Below are 20,651 nucleotides of genomic sequence, written 5' to 3' on the forward strand. Positions count from 1 at the left end.
AATACCACAGTTCGGGAGTACAGGGCAGTGTACTGTGATTGACTTAAGTAGGGATGGGAACAGAGACTGGAGGATCTCTGGGCACAACTTCTTTTCAGAGAACGTGTGTTCCATCTAAAGAGGGGCTCAATTCTACTCCAGACACATTACTCTATCTCACTTGGGGCCTCCAGTTCTGCCTAAACTTCATAGACTCCCCTAGCTCATGGAAATAATAACAGTTGAAAAAAAAACAAAAACAAAAAACCAGTTGGAATTTATGAAGGCCTTTATGATTGATTACAAAGCATTCCTTTCTCTCCTTTCTCTCTCTCTCTCTCTGTATAAAATCTCACTTAATCTTCAAAATTATCCATGTTGAGGTGGAAGGAAAATTATGCCTCAACCCCATTTTATAGATGAGAAAACACTCCCAAAGGTTAAATAATACATTTGAGATCAACTGGCAAAGTTGGGAATCCCAATTCATTGGTTCTCTCTGGCTTACTGGTCTAGATCGCTATGGGCTCTACCCTGGGCCACTATTGTCTCGATAGATTGAAATCTTGCCCAGAAACTTCTCTAGCCATTTTCTAAAACACATGTACTCATCCTCTTTCCTTCCTAGCTCCTCTTTATGTGTTGTCTCTCCCTTCCCTTAGAATATCAGCTTTTTGAGGGGCAGGGACTGTATCCCCAGAGCTTGGGGTAGTATCTAACATATAGTAAGAGTTTACTTAATAAATGCTTTCTCGTTGATTCATACAATATATGGAAATGTAGATATGTATAGTAGTATGCTTCCAGATGCCTTTCTCTGGTCCAGAGAAGAAAGACTCCCATTAGTGGGAGGTCAATTGTGTGACCAAGGAACATATGAGAAAAAAAGGTAGGTGGTTTCAAAAAGCAGTGCAATAAAAAAAAAAATGGTTATGACTGGGAGGAGAGACTAGGAACATGATCACCCAGAAGTTCCTCTTGGGCTAGACTAGAGCCTCACACTTTGGAGTAAAAGGTCACAGCTGAGGCCTCTTCCCCTTCACCTCCCTCGGGGACTAGAGCTCTGGGGTGATAAGAAAGGGAAATGTGCATGTGACAAGACTGGGGGACCAGAAACTCAGGGGTAGGTAGATTAAAAAAAAAAGAGAAGAAACTAGTGACCTGAGAATGAGTGCATCCTGCCATGAATGATCTGGGCCTGGGAGATCCAGTGGCAAGGGAATCCAGAGGCAGAAGGATCTGAGGACGGGAAGATCGGGAACATGGGGGATCCAGGCCCCCAAGAAACAGACCCCTCCTGAATCTTGCAGAAAGTCGTGACAGGTCCTCCCACCAGGTGCCATTTTTCCCGTACTTGCTAAAATGAGAGACAAGGACTGGGCTCTCAGATGAATCTCTTAGTTAAGGAGTTAAGTCCTGCTTAGTTAAGCCTACTCAAGTCGTAGATTCCAGCTCAGGGATCCCTTCCCAACCCCAGCTCATCCTCTGCATTCAGAGCCCCTCCCATCCCTGCTCCTGCACTGTACTCACCCATAGCAGTTGTCTCCTAAGACCCTGATAGCCCTTTTGTTGGCCCCCGATTGGGAGATGCATACGGTCAAAGTAGGCTTTGAGGAAACGGGGAAAAAAAGAAAGTAACAAATCCCATGCTTCATTCAGCCCTAGAAACATCTTCCCTATCCTTGGCTGCATTTCTCTTATCCCACTCAGGTCCCAGCTGCAGCCACCCTCCCCTATCTGAGGTCCCTCCAGATCTCAAGATGCCTAAGTTGCATTATATAAGCATACTTCATAGTCAAGACAATGGACCACTCTATCCTTACTCTCAGTGTCCTGACTCTCTCTTCAGCAGGGTTAAAATCAACCTGAAGGGGCATTTTGGAGCAACAGGCTACAAAGTATAGGTAGGTCTCACTCTTCCAATCCCCTCCTTTAGAACGTTCAGTGGCGCTAAGTCCAAATTTTTGGATTCTTGACTTTATTTCTGGAGCAAGACAATTTTTGCATGACTATGGGTTTTTTTTTTATGATTATAGGATCATAGATTTAGATTAGAAGGTACTTTACATATGGTTAAACTGAGGCCCAGAGAAAAAAAGGGGAAGGATGAGGAAATTTCTAGTTTCCTCTCACCTCTGGTCCCTGGTTGGTGCACATGTCAATCAACATCAGGGCAGCCAGCATGGTAAGAATATAAGAATGAAAACTTCACTAGATAGCTTGATTGGCAGCTCTCAGAGAGCCAGTGATCTTCATGCAAAGGCTCTCTCCCTGGCTTATAGAATTACTTCAGGGGCCCCTTTTGTACAGAATTCCTACACTAAAATTTTGACGCTCAGCCTCTTTTGCAGTTCTCTCTGTGTTTCCCAAACTTCACAAATATCAGGCCGATCTTATTCATTTAACACAATATGCACCAAGCACCTCTTATAAAGAGCACAGTTCTAGGCACTAGGGAAAACCTAATGTTTGTATAAGCAGAAGCGCTGTCAGAATGTGCTAGGTCCCAGGTGCATCTGCCTCTTGTCCTTTGGCTCCTGAACCCCATCCCCTCCTCTGCCCCAGAGATGGTACCTAAGGAAGATGAGAATGGGGTACCAGAAGCCATTGGAACCAACAAAGTAAAAGACTTTCTGGACTGATGGTGAAAGTCGAATGGCCACTGCCTCTGGAACCACCTGCCAGGGTGCTGAGTAGTTGGAGAAGAGGCCGCAGTTTACAGAGGAGGGGATACTGTGGGGGAAATGGAGGAGAAAGATCAAGGAGGCTGGAGGAGGGCAGATGTCCCCATAAGGGATCCCCCTACCCCTGAAACTTCTTACCTGCTGATGACATACAGCAGAGGCACAGATGCCACCAGGAGGCCCAGCAAGAGGACCAGCTGGAAGAAGAAGGTGGCGCTGGAGGCTTGGAAGAGACGAGGGGAAGGCCTGCAGTTCTTGAGGAGTGTGTACTATTAGGACGTGAGATTTAAAAGGCAGAATGATCATAACCCAGTGCTTACTGAGACTTCACTGCCCAATGTCTTCACATTTGCCTAAGCACATTTCTTTCAGAGCCATAACTAGGGGTGAGCAACTGGGGCTTTTGCTCCAGGGAGCAACATGGGAAGGTTGTACATTCCTCTTTCTGTTGTCTTGGAAGTGTCCTTCTACTTCTTTTTCCTGTCCTGTCATCTCACCAGGGTCTGGGTATCCATTGGCCTTAGCTTAGGCAGTACTCTACTGGGAGACAACCAACAAGGTGCATGCAGGGGACACTGTTCTTTCTGTCATGTGGACACATTTCTCAACCTGAATTTCATCAGGGAAAAAAAAATTTTATTTAAGTTCTTATTTTCCCCCTGGACTTAGAGATAGTTTACTTATTATATTCTCCTACCTCAAATTTACCTGGTCTTTGCTTCTCTACTTTCCTTCCCTATGTCCCACTACAGGGGGCAACTAGGTACACAATGAATAGGGCAACTCGGGTCTGGAGTCAGGAAGAATGGAGTTCTAATCCTATCTCAGACACTGAAAATCACTTAATCTGTTTGCCTCAGTTTCTTCAAACTGTAAAATGGAAGGTAACAACCCACCCTTCAGGAGAATCAACTGAACTAATATTTGTAAAATGCTTAGCAATTTACACTGGAACTAAGTTGGCACTATATAAATGCTTATCTTCCCTGTCCACTAATGGCTTCTTACCTTTTTTTTTTTTCTTTGCGGGGCAGTGGGGTTAAGTGACTTGCCCGGGTCACAAGCTAGTAAGTGTTAAGTGTCTGAGGCCGGATATTTGAACTCAGGTACTCCTGAATCCAGGGCCGTGCTGCTCTATCCCACTGCGCATCTAGCTGCCAGCTTCTTACCTTTTCTGACATAAAAAAGTGAAGAAGATGAAGATGCTGCTGAGCAGGGGTAGTAGGGGGCAGTAGAAAGCCCCATCAAGGTAACCGTCTGTCCGCCACAATGTCCAGCACATTCTTGGGTACCAAAAATTCCTCTCCTGCCCCAGCCAGCCCCAAAACTGGCCGTCTACATGATCTACCAGCAGCCTGAAGTGAGGTGGGGAGCAAGGGAACCAGTGAGTACCCCCTAGGCATCATATATGCAAAGAAGTAAGAGATGTTGATCTCCTACTTAAAATCATGGAACTGTAGGATGTCAAAGTTGAAGGAAGAGGACTAAGGCCAGTGAGCAGAAGTGTGTGTCCAAGGTCAACAAGGCATCCATATAGAGCATAGTTTCCTGTGGGTGGCCCAGATACTGTTTGATATTTTTTCTCATGCTTTTGTCACATACATTCTCTCTTTGTCTTTGTCTCTCGTCTCTGTCTCCCTCCCTCTCTCTCTCTCCCTTCCTCCTCTTCTCTGTTTCCCTTTTTCTCTTCTACCCTTCTCTGTTCCCTCTCCTCCCTTCTCTCCTTCCTCCCCTCCCTCTGTCCCTCCTCCTTTCTGCCTCCCTCCTCTCTTCCTCTTTCCCTTCTTTCTCACCTTTATACCTTTCTATCCCTCCTTCCTCCTCCTTTTTCTTCTTCTTTTTCCTCTCTCTCTCCTCTCTCTCTCATACATATACTAATCACAGGTATATACACATTTTGGATCCAGATTTTGTGATGTCGCATATACATTCATATAAAATATGGGTTTATACCTGTCCATATTTATACAGGTAAACAGAGTGAACATATACACACTCCTTTCCTATTACTATCTCTGACCCATCTTTCTGAGCCTCTTTTTCCTCATCTTCCAGAGTGATTAGGACAGGGCAAGATAAGGAGGTGAGGTTTCTTACCTCCTTGGCAGGGTGACCAGGAAGGCAAAGGCCAGCATGAGGAAGAAGTCAAATATGCTCAACTTGTATAACTCCTGACCCACTGAGTTCTCCCAGCACTGGAAGTGGAAAACAGAGAGGACTCTAGTAACCTACCCCCTTTTCCTCACTGTCATCTTGCCTACCTGCCTTCCACTTTTTTTTTTTTTTTAGTGAGGCAATGGGGGTTAAATGATTTGCCCAGGGTCACACAGCTAGTAAGTATTAAGTGTCTGAGGCCAGATTTGAACTCAGGTAGTCCTGATTCCAGGGCCGGTGCTCTATCCACTGTGCCACCTAGCTGTCCCTGCCTTCCACTTTTTAGAAATTGGATACCCAGGGAGCACTACCCTCACTCGAGTTCTGCTGTTACATTCCCATCGTGAAGGTAAGGTAGCTGATTGATCTGGTCAGTGATGGAGAAGGGAGGGGAGACATCAGTGCCTCAGGTGTTATGCCAAAATACAGTCTCCAAAGGAGGCAGGGGAAGCCAAAAGGAAAGATCTAAGAAGGGGGGATGCACAAAGGCTGGATCTGAGTCATGTCCCTGACCAGCTCTGATGCTTAACTTTCCCGGCTTCTGAGAGAAAGGGGGCAGCAGCCTAGGTTCCTTCCATTTCAACCTGAGGTGCTTGTCACCTGGTCACATTGATTGTAGTCATGGGGCATACAGCTGGAAGGGTCACTTCTGCCAGTGCATAGTACTGCTTGTTGTCTCAGTGAAAAAAGGAACATGCCCAAGCTAGACAGCTTCAGAACCACGCACCTGTGGAAGTGCAAGTCATAGTGTGAAGAGGAGGAGACCCAGCCTGCAGGGGTACCCACTGCAGGTCTAGCTCACTAAGACTGAGTGAGCACAGACCTGGGGAGCAGCTATTCCCCGTGGAAGTAGAAGGTGAAGTCAGGGTGGTCCTTTAGGGGGTCTGCCATGCCTGAGATTGAGACCACCCTTCTCAACTTCTAGTGACCCTCTGACTTTGGAAGGAGTTGGTCCCTAGACCCACTTCTGATAAACTATTTTCCTGGAGGACCTTTAAGAAAGAATGCCACATATATGAATACAATGGAATACTATTGTGCTGTAAGAAATGATGAGCAGGAGGAGTTCAGAGAAACCTGGAGGGTCTTGCGTGAGCTGATGATGAGTGAGATGAGCAGAACCAGAAGAACATTGTACACAGTATCATCAACATTGAGTGTTGATCTACTGTGATGGACTATATTCTTCTCACCAATGCAATGGTACAGAAGAGTTCCAGGGAACTCATGATAGAAGAGGATCTCCAAATCCAAGAAAAAAAAAAAAAGAACTGTGGAGTATAGATGCTGAATGAACCATACTATTTCTTTTGTTTTTGGTGCTGTTTTTTTTTTTCTATTTTGAGGTTTTTCATCATTGCTCTGATTTTTTCTCTTATAACAGGACTAATGCAGAAATAGGATTAATGTTATTATGTGTATATATATGTGTGTGTATAGATATATCTATATGTATATGTATATAGATATATAGATATAACCTATATCAGATTACCTGCTGTCTAGGGGAGGGGGGAGGGAGGGAAGGGAGAGGGAAAAATCTGAAATTGTAAAGCTTGTATAAACAAAAGTTGAGAACTATCTTTACATGTAACAGAAAAAATAAAAAACCTTATATGTAAAAAAAAAAAAAAAGAAAAAAAAAAGAAAGAATGCCACAGAGTCTGGACATCCAGAGGTGTTTGGTAGGAGAATAAAGTAGCTATCATGGATGAAGCCAAGCTCTCAAGGATTATTTCCAAGAAATAGAAAGGTGTGATGAATAGCCCTCTCCCAGTCATGCTGGTTTTATGGCAGAGATAAAGCTATCTTTCACATGCCAGATGCTAATGCATATGCTCTTAATTGTTAACACATGATAAACATGTGTTTATCAAACAAGACACTCCTGGGAAGACGTATGAACAAGGAGATAAAGCATACGTTAGTTAGAAAGAATGAGGAGAGCTGAACTTTTTTAAGCAAAATGCTTAGAAATATGAGTCTTTTAGGACTTGTACAACTGTCCGGGAAACTGAAAAGGAAAGGACCTTGTTTCTTCAGCATCCAGCAGAGTTTACAGAGCTTGTTTTGAATGCAAAAGTTTGTGTATGAAATAAACTTTTCAGAGGCAAGTGGAGAAAGACAGGTTGGGTGGGGCCAAGCTTGGAAAATTGGACAGAAACAATTCAGAACTTGAGAAAATCCTAAGTACGATTTTTGCTGCTTTAAGCTAGATCAATATGGTCTCTAATTCTACCATGTACCCCAAATTTGCTTCTATGTATTATGTTTGTACCCTTGGATTCCTATGATCAAGTTGTTTCCTGTTACAATAAATAGCTAGTTAAGTATAATATGATCATGACTTACCACAGAGGAATGCAACTGAAAAGGAGTGAAAGAACTGAGGTGCTAAGACTAACAGTCTAAAAAGGAGATCCCTCTTTTAGATACTTGGGTGGTAAGAGGCACAAATTCAGGGAGCCTCTTTTTTGGAGGTCTCTCTGACTTTGGCCTAAAGATAGATCCATTAGGTGCTAACATTTCAAACTGAAGCTCAGGGGTCGTATCCTCTCTTATGAAGGTAGTACTGACCAGAAAAGGATGAGATTGATCTCCGTGTTGGGAGGATAATTCTCCAGTTGGACCAGGAATCCAAACACCAGGGGCCCCAGACTGTTGACAAGGGCAATGACTCCAGGGGACAGGTACTGAAGCAGCAAAGAGAGGGACTCCTAGGAGAAGAGAGGGGTGAGGAGTTTAAGATGGGTAAATAACTTGGAAGGCAGGATGCTCTACAGAATGAGACAACCCATAGGAGGCAGACTGAGGAGGAAGGGAGGGGATACCTCATACTTCCATATTATAAGAACTCATTGTGTGGCGACATCTTACACTAATTCAAATTGCAATCGTTCCTGTGCCTCAGTAGAAGATCTTTAAGGAGTTGCTTTGATTAAAAAAAAAAAATCAGCACTTTGGTTCTTGATGATTCAGATCCTGTCATTGGTCCTAGTCAGAGAACTTTCCAGTTTGGGAGGCCCTTTCATGGCTTGAGCTTTTCTGGTGTAGCTTTCAAGAATCTTGGTTTGAATCTGTGCCACGGAGGGATTAAGGTGAGACTCCCCCATCGTTATATTATCACATAATATTCCGTTTTCCTCCATGGAGGCCGGTTCCCAGAAGAGGAGGGAGCTTAACAATGGGCCCTCATGAAGAAGGAGACTTTTTTGTTGTTGTTGTTTGTTTGTTTGTTGCAGGGCAATGAGGGCTAAGTGACTTGCCCAGGGTCACAAAGCTAGTAAGTGTCAAGTGTCTGAGGCCGGATTTGAACTCAGGTACTCCTGAATCCAGGGCCGGTGCTTTACCACTGAGTCATCTAGCTGCCCCAAGAAGGAGACTTTTACTCACATGTTTGTAGTTCTGAGAGAACTTTGTGGCCCAATAGATAGCACTGATACCCCCGACCACCAGGAGTCCAATGAACATGTTGAGCCCCAAATAAAAAAGAAGCTGCCGAGCCTTTTGCTTTCCTGTCTGCTGCTGCATCTGCAGGGAGTGCTGCTCCTCTTGGAGTTCTATCTGTAATGGGGACACAGATGATAAAGGTGGGAGGGGGAGTAGTTAGGACTGGGCAAGGACGGGGACAGGGACAGGGTTGTGGCCCAAAAAAGGATCATATGATACCTAAAACAGGCACATGGTCAGAAAATTGAGGGGATGAACAGGAACAGGGCTGGTATAGACATGTATTAGAGAGAACTATAAATGAGGAATAGGAGTGGGGTCCTGGTGGGGTCAGATGCATCCTAGGATGCATTTCCTTTCTCTATAGCTACATCCCCTAATGATAAGCTCCCCAGCTCCCTGCACCATGCAAGGCCTCTCATTGTTCTAGGTTCTTCATGACCACTACTCCCCCTAAATGGATTGAGGGCATGTTTCCTGCCACTTACCCTGAGAATATTTTCTGTCTTCTGTACTTATTATTCTAAGAAATCACAACTTCTTCCTTCCTCTTCCCTGTGGCTTTTAGCTCTGAGAAGCCCAGGATTCATGAAGACCCTTCATGTCCTCTATACCCAGGCTGAGGTATTTGGGTGGGTTAACCGTGTCCCCCACTTCCCTTGTAAGCACTGCCCTCGCCACCCCGTCAGTGTCATGGGCCCCAGATGTGGCACCTTGAAATCATTGCTGATGCTGTGTTGCTTGATGATGGCAGCTTCCCTGCTTCGGATGCAGAAATCCCAGGAGACAAACACCTTGCTGCTGAGCCGGGGCCTGTAATCCTTGCTCAGCAATTGCTTATGGAGTAGCCCCTTCACCATGCTAGACAGAATAGCTATATATGAGTGCATGCCTGAGTGTGTGTGCATGCATGTGCATGGTCATGTGCGTGTGCCTTTCTTGGGAGCTGGGGGAAGGAAGGAGCCAGAACAGTACTCCAGATCCTCTCAAGCCCCTATGGCCATCTCTCCTCTAGACCTCCAGGCAGTCATTCTGTCCACCCCACAGACTAAGAAACTCCAAGTCGCAGCCCTTCCTGGGCACTGAACAGAGATGGGGAGGCATACAGAGGCGACTGCATTGAGGGGGCTCGCAGCCAGGGATGTATAACACCCCCGTGGTCACCGGGCAGCCCCAGTCAGAAAAGATGCCAACAGGTACAAATGAATTTGGTCTAGACAAATGGAGCTAAGTTTTAGGGAGGAGAAGGAACCTAGATGTGGGACAGGAACATGGAGAAGTGGGTAGGGAGCAAGAGTTCTAATCTCACCGTCGCACAGTCCCACAGAAGCAGAGGAGCAGGGAGGTTAGCGGACTGAGGAGGTAGGCCAGGCGAACACTGTACTGGGAATCACTCTCTGGTCCCATTCGATATGAGCCATAGAAAAGGTAGGTGTTGCTGAGAGCCTGAAAGAGGGTACAAGGAAGGGCATACCCCATCTCAGAGACTAAGAGATCATCTACCCTCCCCCCCATCCCTCAGCCTGATCATGATCTCCCTCTCCCAGGCTTTGAGCAGGGTCAGATTTTCTTTTTTTTTGGTGGGGCTATGGGGGTTAAGTGACTTGCCCAGGGTTACACAGCTAGTAAGTGTAAAGTGTCTGAGGTCGGATTTGAACTCAGGTTCTCCTGAATCCAGGGCCAGTGCTTTATCCAATGCTCCACCTAGCTGCCCCCAGGGTCAGATTTTCTTAGATGAGAAGAGCATGCATAGGGGCGCATAGGGTAGCCCACCTGACCTTCTGTGGGGTGTTGAGAAAGATGAGAACACTCTGGCCTGAGCCTGCGGACAAATTGGCCCTGCCTGAAAATAGGTCTGTGCTTTTTGGGCCACTCTGATCTAAGATACCCCTAAAAGATTTAGGGGCTTGGTTTGTTAGCCTGGAGTAGCCTGAAGCTGCCTTCCCCCTTTCCCTTCTCCTACCTTCTCTCTACTCCTCTGTTTAGACAAAGTCACACTTACCCTGCCAGTGAAGACATCCCACAAGTGCAAGTGGATCTGGGTCAGATTAGACTCAGGCTCAGGACTGCTGGGACAGTAGTATGCTAGGAGAAAGAGGAACAGGTTAGGTAGAAAGCAGTGCCACAAGGAGGGTAGAGCAATCAGGGATTTGCTTCAGGATGACACAAATTAGAGGGTGTTGACAATACTTAACAGTCCTTCAGAAATGTAGAAACAACTGAGGTTAGCACCTAGTTAGTTAAAAACGGAAGTTACGAGAGGGTGGTTTTTCCTTCCCCAAATCTGGCTGCCTTTCAGATGAGCTTCCCCTGAGCCTGCCTCTTCTCAGTGGCCTCTCTAGCATCAGCCTCATGAGGTCTGTGCCATCAAGTATCCAAACTATAAGTTAACTTGAGGATACATTTTGTGCTGTTTGCCCTGGACAAAAAACAAACAAAAAAACCCTTGCTAGTTTTGGCTCAGAGTAAAATGGCACAAGCTTTTAAAAATTCACTCAAGGTCACACAGCTTCCTCACCTCCCCACTTTTCTTTTTTTTTTTTTTGTCAGTGCAATGAGGCTTAAGTGACTTGCCCAGGGTTATACAGCAAGTAAGTGTCAAGTGTCTGAGGCTGTATTTGAACTCAGGTCCTCTTGAATCCAGGGCCGGTGCTTTATCCACTGCAGCACCTAGCTACGCCCCCCTCCACTTTTCTAATATCACCTCACCAATTCAGATCTCTTTACCCCAGAGGAGGGAGAGAAAGGTTGACCAGACAAAGCTGGTTATCAGATTGTTGAAAAATGCTTGGGCTAGGTGAGCAACCCCCTCATTTTATATTTGAAGGAATTGAGGGATTGAGGCCCAGAGAGGTAAAATGATTTGTCTAAGGTAGTTAACACTGGGGCCAGAGCTTGAAGGTGAGCATCCTAACTAAAATTCTCTTACATCATGTTAGCCTGTTAGCCAAAGCCTCTTGGTCAAAGTCTCATGCTTAGTTGCTCAGGTATATGGCAAGATGCAAAGCAAAGTACTAATGGAGTCTCCTTCAAGGACTGTTCTCATCTGCTATGTCTGGGGCCTCTCAAACTAGCAGTGACATGGTGCAGTGCATGAAGTTCTAGGCCTGAAGTTCAAATCTTGCCTCAGATACATACTAGCTGTGTGACCCTGGGCAAGTCACTTAACCTGTTTTCCTTGTTTTCCACATCTATAAAATAGAGATTAATGACAGCACCTACACATTCATCACAGCACATACACTTGTAAGGTTGTTGTGAGGATGAAATGAGAAAATAATTATAAAACACTTAGCACAGTAACTGGTACATAGTGAGCACAATATAAATATTAAAGATTATGATTATTATTACCTGGGAAGAGTAGAATCCTCACCCCACAGAAGGCTAGACCAATTCCCATAACTTGGGGTCACAAACATTCTTCGGGTGGGCAGTTGATGATATTTTCCTTGATGCTACCTACTACAGGTCAGGTACAAGGTGTAACCTTTTCCCCTCCCCCCCTCCAAATGCTTCTTAACCTCTTGGTATTATTTGAACAAATACCCTTATGCTCTCTGCAGGGGTTCTTAACCTGGGTTCCTTTAGCTTGTATGTGTTTTTTTTTTTTTTATGTATGAGGTATTTTATTTTTTCCATTACATGTAAAGATAGTTCTCAACTTTTGTTTATACATGCTTTACAATTTCAGATTTTTCTCCCTCCCACCCCTCCCTCCCCCCTCCCCTAGACAGCAGGTAATCTGATATAGGTTATATCTATATATCTCTATACATATACATATATATATATATATGTGTGTGTGTTTTTTTTAAACAAATATTTTAATAATTATATTTCAATATATTGCTTTCCTTGGCAATCCTATATATCCTATTAATTTCTTCAAAGATTAAACATTTCTGTATTAGGGTAATTTGACCTTAGCTCTGGGGATGTGTGGAGGGGAAACCAGTATCCTACTATCCCTCCCCCCCCACAACCCCTCCCCCAAACCAGGACACTCTAGAGCAGGCCAAGCCAGGAAGGATAGAATTTGAGGTCACGGGTTGGGAACTGGGCTGGGAGAGTGAAGCAGTTACTCACAGATGTTGGGGGCAGGGCCTGGGTCGGGCAAGTGGAGCCAAGCCAGAGGCAGCAGCACTAAACTGGTGGTTAGCAGAAAGGTGAGCAGGTTGAGGACCATCAGGAAACGAAGGAAAGTGAAATAGGACTGGATCCCTGTGCCAAAGAGCCCTGTAGAGCAAAGGGGTAGGGAAGGTGGCTTGGAACAGATAGGATGAGGGTGGGGTGTGGAGCCCTGGGACCTGCAGGAACCAGTTCTACTTCTGGAGAGCTGATTGTTAAATTTTCAGTGTTAACATTGACACCTCTGAAATTTGTTTTGTTAGTTGTCTAGACTTAAGAAAGTGATGAAGAAAATGTTAATAATTCAGATTAAACCGAGAAGCGTGTCATGTACATATTACATCCCCCAACCCCAAGCTGGTTGTTAAATATTTACCAGCTCATCTATGGGTAGGAGCTGATGCAATGGAGAGGGCTTTTCAAATTGAACTGTTCAGATAGCTGCTCCCTACAAAGCATATGTGTCACATGTGTTCTTTTCATGGCAGAGCTTCCCTGCAATATCTTTCTCAGCAGGTTGGTAGCACTCTGATTCTCACAGTTTGGGAGAGGGTGTATCAGAAGGGGTGGGATTTGAATCCTCATGCCTTCTTTAGACTAAGCCCCTCTCAAAGGCCTGGCTCCCAAAAGGCTTCTGCCCATACCTGCTAGATCCTTAGATTGAGGATGGGGGGGGAGGGGGAAGGATCCAAGGGCATAGAGTTGGCCAAGGACAGAGCTCTGCATGTATATGGGAGGGGTCCAAAGTCATCCCTATGATACCATAAGCTTCATAATGACAGGGATTATCCTAGCTGAACTTTGTTTCTCTCCTATCCCCAGAGCCCAATACTGGGCTCCGTACCCAGAGGGTACTTGGTAAATGCTAGTTGTTGCTGCTGTTGTTGATTTGGACAGGGGTATATAAATCCTGGATGGTATCACATGTATAGCCACCCTCATTTTTATATTGGTGACATAAGATTAAAATAAGTAGGAAAGGTCACCCAATGGGGCAAAAAAAGGGGTGGGGCTCCAAAGCATAAGTTCAATTGGGGAGATGGAGAGAAGGAGATGGGGGAGCCAGAGAGAGTTCAATTCAGAGAGCAATTCACCTGTTTGCCTTAGGTGACCATACACAAACCTCAGGTCTTTGGGGCATCAAGTCAGTCCTAAAGGTTTGCTCCCTGAGTCCCAGCAGTGGGCCTGGACCACAGCTCCCACAGGCACCTTTCCTCAGGTTCCTTGGCAGGGATTTGAAGTAAGGTTGGGCTGGGAACATAACTCCTCTTACTAGATCCAGAATAACCACCCAGAGTTTAGGGGGTGGATTGGCAGGAGGAGTCTAGACTGTGCCTTTGAAGATCTGGGATTTGATCAATAGCACCGATGTGGTCATGTTCCCACATCATGTTCAGAATTGGACATTGAGACTACTTCTCCCCTGTCTGACTGTGATGGGCAGGGCAGGGTAGGACAATTAGAAGTATTAGAGAAGGCTTTTTTTTGGGGGGGGGACGGGGATCCTACCACCAATCTCATAGAGGTCAGTCTTCCAGAGCCCAAAGGTTCCTGTCAGCCTCTGGCCCACATCCAGGAACTGCTGATGGACTTGTTGCCATTTCTTCTTCCACTGTTCCCAGAAAGAGGCCTTTACCCCGTCTGGCTGCCGGAGGTGCCTGGGAGAACGGGATGGTGGTGAAGGGGGCACCTCTAATTTCCAGCTTCTTGCCTATGCTCTTTACCTACTTCCAGGACAAAAGAGGGTTTGGAAATTTTTTGGCACTGGAGCGAGGTGAGAGAGGCATGCATGATTACATCCTCATTCTACATGATTCCTCTAGATTAATGCTATGTTCTAGCAAAAAATCAGCTACTGGTTCCCTGACTGTGACATTCTATTTCCTGCCTCCATACATTGGGATAGGCCATTAGCCATCTGTGGAATGCAGTCCCCCCTCCTCTCTGCCTCTCAGAAGCTTTCTCTTCCCTCAAAGCTAATTATGTAGGGATCAACTCCTTCATGAAACCTGATTTCCATGTATTTATCATCTCTTACCTAGATTTCCCGGTTCACATAAGATCATAGTTCAACCTTTACATTTTGTAGGTTGGGGAAAATTAAGCGGTTTGCCCAAAGACACAAAGGTAGCAAGTGGCAAAATTTGAACCCAGCTCCTCTGACTTCAGCCCTAATAATTTTCCCACTGTGGTGCAATCCCTTTCTGTCATATCCCCTCAGCAGAATGTAGGCTCCTTTAGAGGAGTGACTATTTTTGTCTCTGAGTCCCCTGGGGCCTTGCCCACAGAAGAAGCCTAATGCAGCTAGGTTCTGATTAGTTTGAATTTGAACCCCTAAAGTGGTTGCCTTGTTTGAATTTGCCCTGCATGTTTCCACTGGGATGGAACCCATCACCATATTTTATACAATTATATCTGTGAATAGCAGAAATTAAAAAATATTCACACGAATCAGCACCTAGCCGATAAATGTTTATTAAGTTGAGCTAGCTGGTCATCTCAGGATTGGTGGCACAAGCTTGCTCCTTTTTCCTTTTTCTCTACTTATTCTCCCTCCCTCTACACCCCATTTCTCTTCTTCTCATTTACCTTCCTTTAAGCTCTCTGAACAGTACCTCCACTTCTCACCCATACCAGAGATGCAGACCAATGACTAGCAAAGCACCCTTGGGCATCATTCCTGCCTCTGCTAAGAGCTTCTCTAGAAAACCCACCTGATGAGCCGTTTGTCCATCATGGCATAGGGCAGTGCCTGTAATGCTACCTTGGTGCTGCATATTCTCTCCATCTCCTCCTCCGAAAGCACTTCGCCCATTGATGCAAATTCAGGAGGTTCTAGGTCTGATTGGCTAGACCTCTGTCTTTGGAGAAAAGAGGTCATCTCTGCAGAAGCTTTGACCCCAAAGGGTAAATAGGTGCTGGGTGCTCACCTGAGAAGTATATAGAGATTGGAATTGGTTTTGAGGTTTTGTTATGGTCATGAAGAGAGCAGGTTGGGAGAAATAAGGGTCTAGAGTTCAGGGAATCATTCAAGAAGCACTGACAGAAGGAGTTCCTTCCTCTCAGGAAGTTCCTTATACCATAGAAATTATAGGTCACTTGGATACAAACATATAACAAACACCAAGAGCCATTCCCCAAAAAGAAACAGTCAAAAAACATGAAGTTAAAAAAATTCACGAACTATAAATGATCACATGAAAATATTCTCCAAATCATTAATGGTCAAGAGAAATAGAAATTAAAACAACTCTAAGGTTTCATCTGAAATTGAAATCTGAAAACAAAAATTAGCAAAGATGGAAAAAAAAATATGAGAATAGTTAATGTTACAAGACCGACACTGTTGCATTGTTGGTGGAGTTGTAAAGTGGTTCAATAATTCTGGAAATCAGTATGAAATTATGCAAGAAAAGTGACTAAGCTTTTCCTACCCTTTGACCCAACAATTTCTTGCCTACTCCAACACTAGCTGCTAACTGCCACCAACAGGTAGGTAAGCCTAAGAACTCCCAAAGCGCAGCACTCTTCCAACCATTCATACTTCTGCCTGGCTCTTGTAGACATTATCCCAAGAAGAAATCCCCTTGGAGATATGAATTGTAACTACCTCTGTGGGTGCTGTTACCTCTTTCTCCTCAGCAATCACAGCTATGGAAGACCTAAAAAGCAAAGTTATTCCACCAAAGTTTTTGTCACTGTTAACTAGCACAGCATCTGAATATAAAATGATTTTATCAGAAGAACTAAAATGAAAGAAGATGCATTACTATCTGCTTTGCTGCTACATCGTAAGGACCATAGGACCTTTCCAATCTGCCTTGCAGCTGAAACCTCCTATGTGCTGCCTTTCTCATTAGAATGTGAGCTCTTTCCCATTCATACAGAAATATTTCTAGCAGCTCTTTTTGTGGTGACAAAGAACCGGAAACTAAGAGGATGCTCATCAATTGGGAATGGCTGAACAAATTGCGGTATATAAATGTAATGGCATACAATTGTGCTGTAAGAAATGATGAAGGGGTTGGTTTCAAAGAAATCTGGAAATAATTGTATGAACTGATACAGAATGAAGGGAGCAGAAAGAGAATAATTTAAATAATTACAACATTTTAAAGGCAAACAACTGTGAAAGACTTAAAATCTTTGACCAAACACTATTCCAGAGGATTCATGATGAAACATGCTAAAATAATGGAGCTTACAGTATGGATTGAAACAAATTTTTAGGACACAGTGAATGAGGGAATTGGATATGCTTGACTATGCATTCTTGCTACAAAGGTTTTGTTTTTCTTTCTTTTTCATTGGGGTGGGGGAAGGAGGGAAGAAGAGAAAAACAATTTTTTGTTCATTGAAAAAAAATTCAATTTGCAAAAAAAGGTGAGCTTCTTGAGAGTAGACACAACCTTGCCTCTTCTATCCCAATGCTCAGTAAATGCTTAATAAATGTTTTCTTTCATTCCTTCAATCAAGCCCCTTGTTGGGCATATGTCCCAAGGAAATCTAGGACAGTAACAAAAGTCCCATATATAACATGATATTCCTAGCAGTCCTTTTCATGGCAGTAAAGAACTGGGGGGAAAGTGGGTGTCCATTAGTTGGGAAATGACTGAAAAAAAAAACCCTGTGACATATCAAGGTAATAAAATATAATTGTACAGTAAGAAATGACACATGAAGAATTCAAAGAAATGTAGGAAGATGTGTTTTAACTGATACAGAGCCAGATAAATAGAATCACAGAATCAGGGAAACACTCAGACTACAGCAATGTAAAAGGAAAGATGACTAAAAGGAAACAACTCTAGAGTTGTGGTAGTGGTTGGTGCTTAAATGCTTATTGCCGGAATGACAATAGAAACACCAATGAAGGTCTTGGAGAAGAGATAAAACTAACTTCCTTCCCCCAAGGGACAGCCATTAAAACACTAACATTGCAGCGATTCTGCAATGTCTATTCTTTCTCTATACTGCTCTACCCCTGTTTCCAATATACATGTAGTTTAGAGTTTTTCTAAGTAAGTAATCCAACTTTCCTTCATGAACTGTATACATGCATTTGTAGTTATATTGATAAATTGAAACCTTTTTCTCTTTCACAATAGATTCCATGTTAAATTCTTGCCCTCCACCCTGACCCCACAGTCAAAATTCATAAGCAGAATCCAACAGGAAAGCTATAGCTTCTTATTGTTCTCCCTAGAGGACCAAATCTCAAGGTCTTTGCCACTGACATCACCCAAACCAGTTAGAGACTAAAACCTAAAAAGCTTCTTAGGATACTTTGTTTGTTTTACCTATTACCTATGCAATTTCATTATTTTTTGCCTTAACCCCTAAATGGTTGGGAAGACCTAACTTTGTTTCCAAAAATGGAAATTTTCTTTGTTGAAAAGAGAGGGCTCAATAAGGAAAGAGAGAGGAAGTGACTGTGATGCAAGCACAATAAGTATCAATAAAACTTCTTTTTTTCTTTCTATTTTTGGAAACTTTCTTTTAAAAATTGAAGTCACTTGACCCCATTGCCTTCAGTTTCTCCATCTCTAAGTTGAGGAGAAAGGGCTTTCTTTGGAAGTCTAATGTAGGCAATGCTAAGTAGGACTAATCAAATTCAGGAGGCAATAGATAAACTGGAAGCCCAGGGTTCCTGTGGACTGCAGCAGGATTTGGGAGCTGTCTGTCCTTTGGACGAGGGCAAGTTTCTTCCTACTTCCATATTTCAATTTTCCTCTTTAGGGATGAGACTTAGGTCCCCCTGAGAAAAAGACCACAGATACATTGTAGATGGTGTAGAGTCCTGGGTCCCCAGAATATCAGGGACCCTTTCTCTCTCGGGGCCCCACCCTTCCCAGGTCCCTGCTCTGCTTCTCTCTCCACCCCTCCGACTCCTCCCACAACTGTCTTTATCCAAAGGTAAGGAAAATGGAGTGAACTGAAAGATACCTCCCCCGCCCTTTACCTCTGCCAGCTGAAAGAATATTTTCTTCCTGCACAGTTATGCCACAGAAAGGATCTTGAGCTGAGATAATGGGGTTTGAGACTTAGGTAGGGGTTTCTTTGTCCCCAGATCTAAGGTGGACCTGCTCTGATCTGACCGTGCTGGGGTCCTACACTTCCCATCTGCCTATCCCACAATTCCCTCTGAATAGCCCCCTGCTCTAATAACTCCCGTCTGATTGATTCCCCTCTGGTGCCCATACTCACAGGATTTGTTGCGTTCCTTGGGTGCAGACTGATGCAATGCCTCTCTCTCTGTGATGCATGCCTTACTCTACTGAATTGATAGTAAGCTGGGGGTGGGGGAAGGTGAGGGTGGAGAGGGGGACAGGGGAGCCTCACGTGACAGGAACAACTTGCCCCTGGGCCCCAGCCTGTCTCTTCCCACAGTCCCTCTTCCCTCCCCCTCCAGTTTCCTCTGTAGCTAAACCCAGACATAGAGATTGAACAGAAACTAGCGAGGAGGGCTGAGTTCTAACTCATTTCCTCTGACAAGCAAGTAAATAAGAAGCATCTTACCCTAGAGGGTGCAGTGGAGGAACAGGTCAGGTGAGTAGCAAGGAAAAGGAGTAAGACTTGGGGGCAAGAGAAATTACATGGTACGGTTAGGTTGTTTTTAGGGAGAAAGAAAGTTTAATTTTCATATCCAAAGCTGGAAGGAGATTTAAAGATCGTGTAGTCCGGGGATCCTTAACATTCTACGTGTCACATGGACCCCATTGGCAGATTGGTGAAGCCTAGGGACCCCCTTCTCAGAATTATGTTTTAAAATGCATAAAATAGAATTACAGAGGAAGCCAAGTTAGTGAAAATAAAAATATGTATTTTTTCCCCCACGTTTACAGACCCCTTGAAATGAAGAAATTCTACAGGTAAGGAAACTAAAGTCCAGAGAATATGAACTGATTATATCAAGGTTATATAGATAGTGAATAATAGAGCTGGGGTTTGAACTCAAACTTTATGACTCAAAATCCATCTTTTATTTCCACTATGTGCTACCTCTCCGCTATTTCTTTTGTTTGTTAGTTTGTTTGTGTTTTTTTTGGTGAGGCCATTGGGGTTAAGTGACTCTCCGATATTTCTGAGATCATTGTTGAAGGGATATAGGATGAGGGGGAAAGATACCGATGGGTGTTAAACACATTCCTCCAACTCCACACTTTATTCTAGGGCTTACAGGCTCTCAGATCTTTATTTTTATTATTATTTTCTGCGGATTGGGCTTGAATTTCCCCAAACTGGGTCAATGAAGCTCCCACAGTGCAGTTTGCAGCCTAGGCAGGGCTGGCAACAAATTTGCTGGGACCTTTAGAAGCCTGTGACAGCTACTGACTCTTCTAATTGTTTTCTCATTGATTTATGTATGGTCTTATGATAACGAGACTTAGTGCTAAAAGGGACTTTAACAATCATCTAGTCCTACCTTCTCATTTCACAGATGAAGGCCTATACTGAGCATACCATGTGTGCAGTAGGCTTTAGTCTGCCCACAGCCCCTGGCCTGGGGACACAGGGTGGAGAGGGAGTCTCTAGAATAGACCGGTGTTTTTAACCATTTTCTGTGTCATGGACCTCTTTAGAAGGCTGGTGAAGCTTATGGACCCATTCTCAGGATAATGTTTTTAAATACAGAAAAAATATAGAATTATGAAGGAAAACAATTATATTGAAACGTAGTTATCTATACATGTATATATAATTGTACATATGTATTTGTATGTATACATATACACACATACATGTAAATTCATGGACCTCAGATCAAGAACCCTTTCTCTAGAGTAAAACTTCTTAAACTGTGGGTCGTGACACCATATGGGGTTGCATAACTGAATGTGGGGATTGAGAAAAATTTGGCAGCAAATATTCAATTTGTATGCCTATTTTATATACCTACATACTGGAGGTCGCATAAAAATTTATTGTCCAAAAAGCAGTTGTGAATGAAAAAATGTTAAGAAGCCCTGCTCTAGAGAGCAACTGGAAACTTTTTTTTTTAAGTTTCCAAATGAGGGGGATGGTTAAAAACTACATTCTTTCTTATCAGTAACCACTAACCAGTGAGGCACCTGGAAAGTGTTGATAACAACAATGTCTAATTCTTTTAACTTCTTTTTTTCCTTTTAACTTCTTAAAAATATTTTGACAATATTTTTCAGTTATCTTCCATTTTTGTCATTGACACCATCATTTTTCCATTCCTCAGGCCAGAAACAAGGGCATCTTAGATGCCTTCTCTCTTTCATCCCT

General features: G+C 43.8%; 2 protein-coding genes across 2 annotated transcripts in view; one reads left to right on the top strand and one right to left on the bottom strand.

The window, feature by feature from the left end:
• Positions 1-40: 40 nt before the first annotated feature.
• Positions 41-18,668, bottom strand: TMC8 (transmembrane channel like 8). Its single transcript, XM_043999686.1, is given in 21 exon segments — positions 41-1,191; positions 1,193-1,336; positions 1,510-1,535; positions 1,538-1,586; position 2,313; positions 2,554-2,712; positions 2,802-2,932; positions 3,826-3,910; positions 3,912-3,967; positions 3,970-4,018; positions 4,761-4,858; positions 5,418-5,544; positions 7,395-7,534; positions 8,211-8,381; positions 8,981-9,128; positions 9,577-9,713; positions 10,270-10,352; positions 12,357-12,506; positions 13,908-14,056; positions 15,113-15,328; positions 18,606-18,668. Coding segments are annotated over 20 exon segments (2,286 nt in total). The 5' UTR covers positions 15,280-15,328; positions 18,606-18,668; the 3' UTR covers positions 41-975.
• A 158-nt stretch (positions 18,669-18,826) lies between these two features.
• Positions 18,827-20,651, top strand: part of TMC6 (transmembrane channel like 6) — a 49,842-nt gene continuing 48,017 nt past the window's right edge. Inside the window, 1 exon segment of the mRNA XM_043964547.1 lies at positions 18,827-18,947. The gene's annotated coding sequence lies outside the window, so the exon portion shown is untranslated.

The sequence above is a fragment of the Dromiciops gliroides genome, chromosome 4, assembly GCF_019393635.1.
Source record: "Dromiciops gliroides isolate mDroGli1 chromosome 4, mDroGli1.pri, whole genome shotgun sequence".
In the NCBI taxonomy this organism is placed as follows: Eukaryota; Metazoa; Chordata; class Mammalia; order Microbiotheria; family Microbiotheriidae; genus Dromiciops; species Dromiciops gliroides.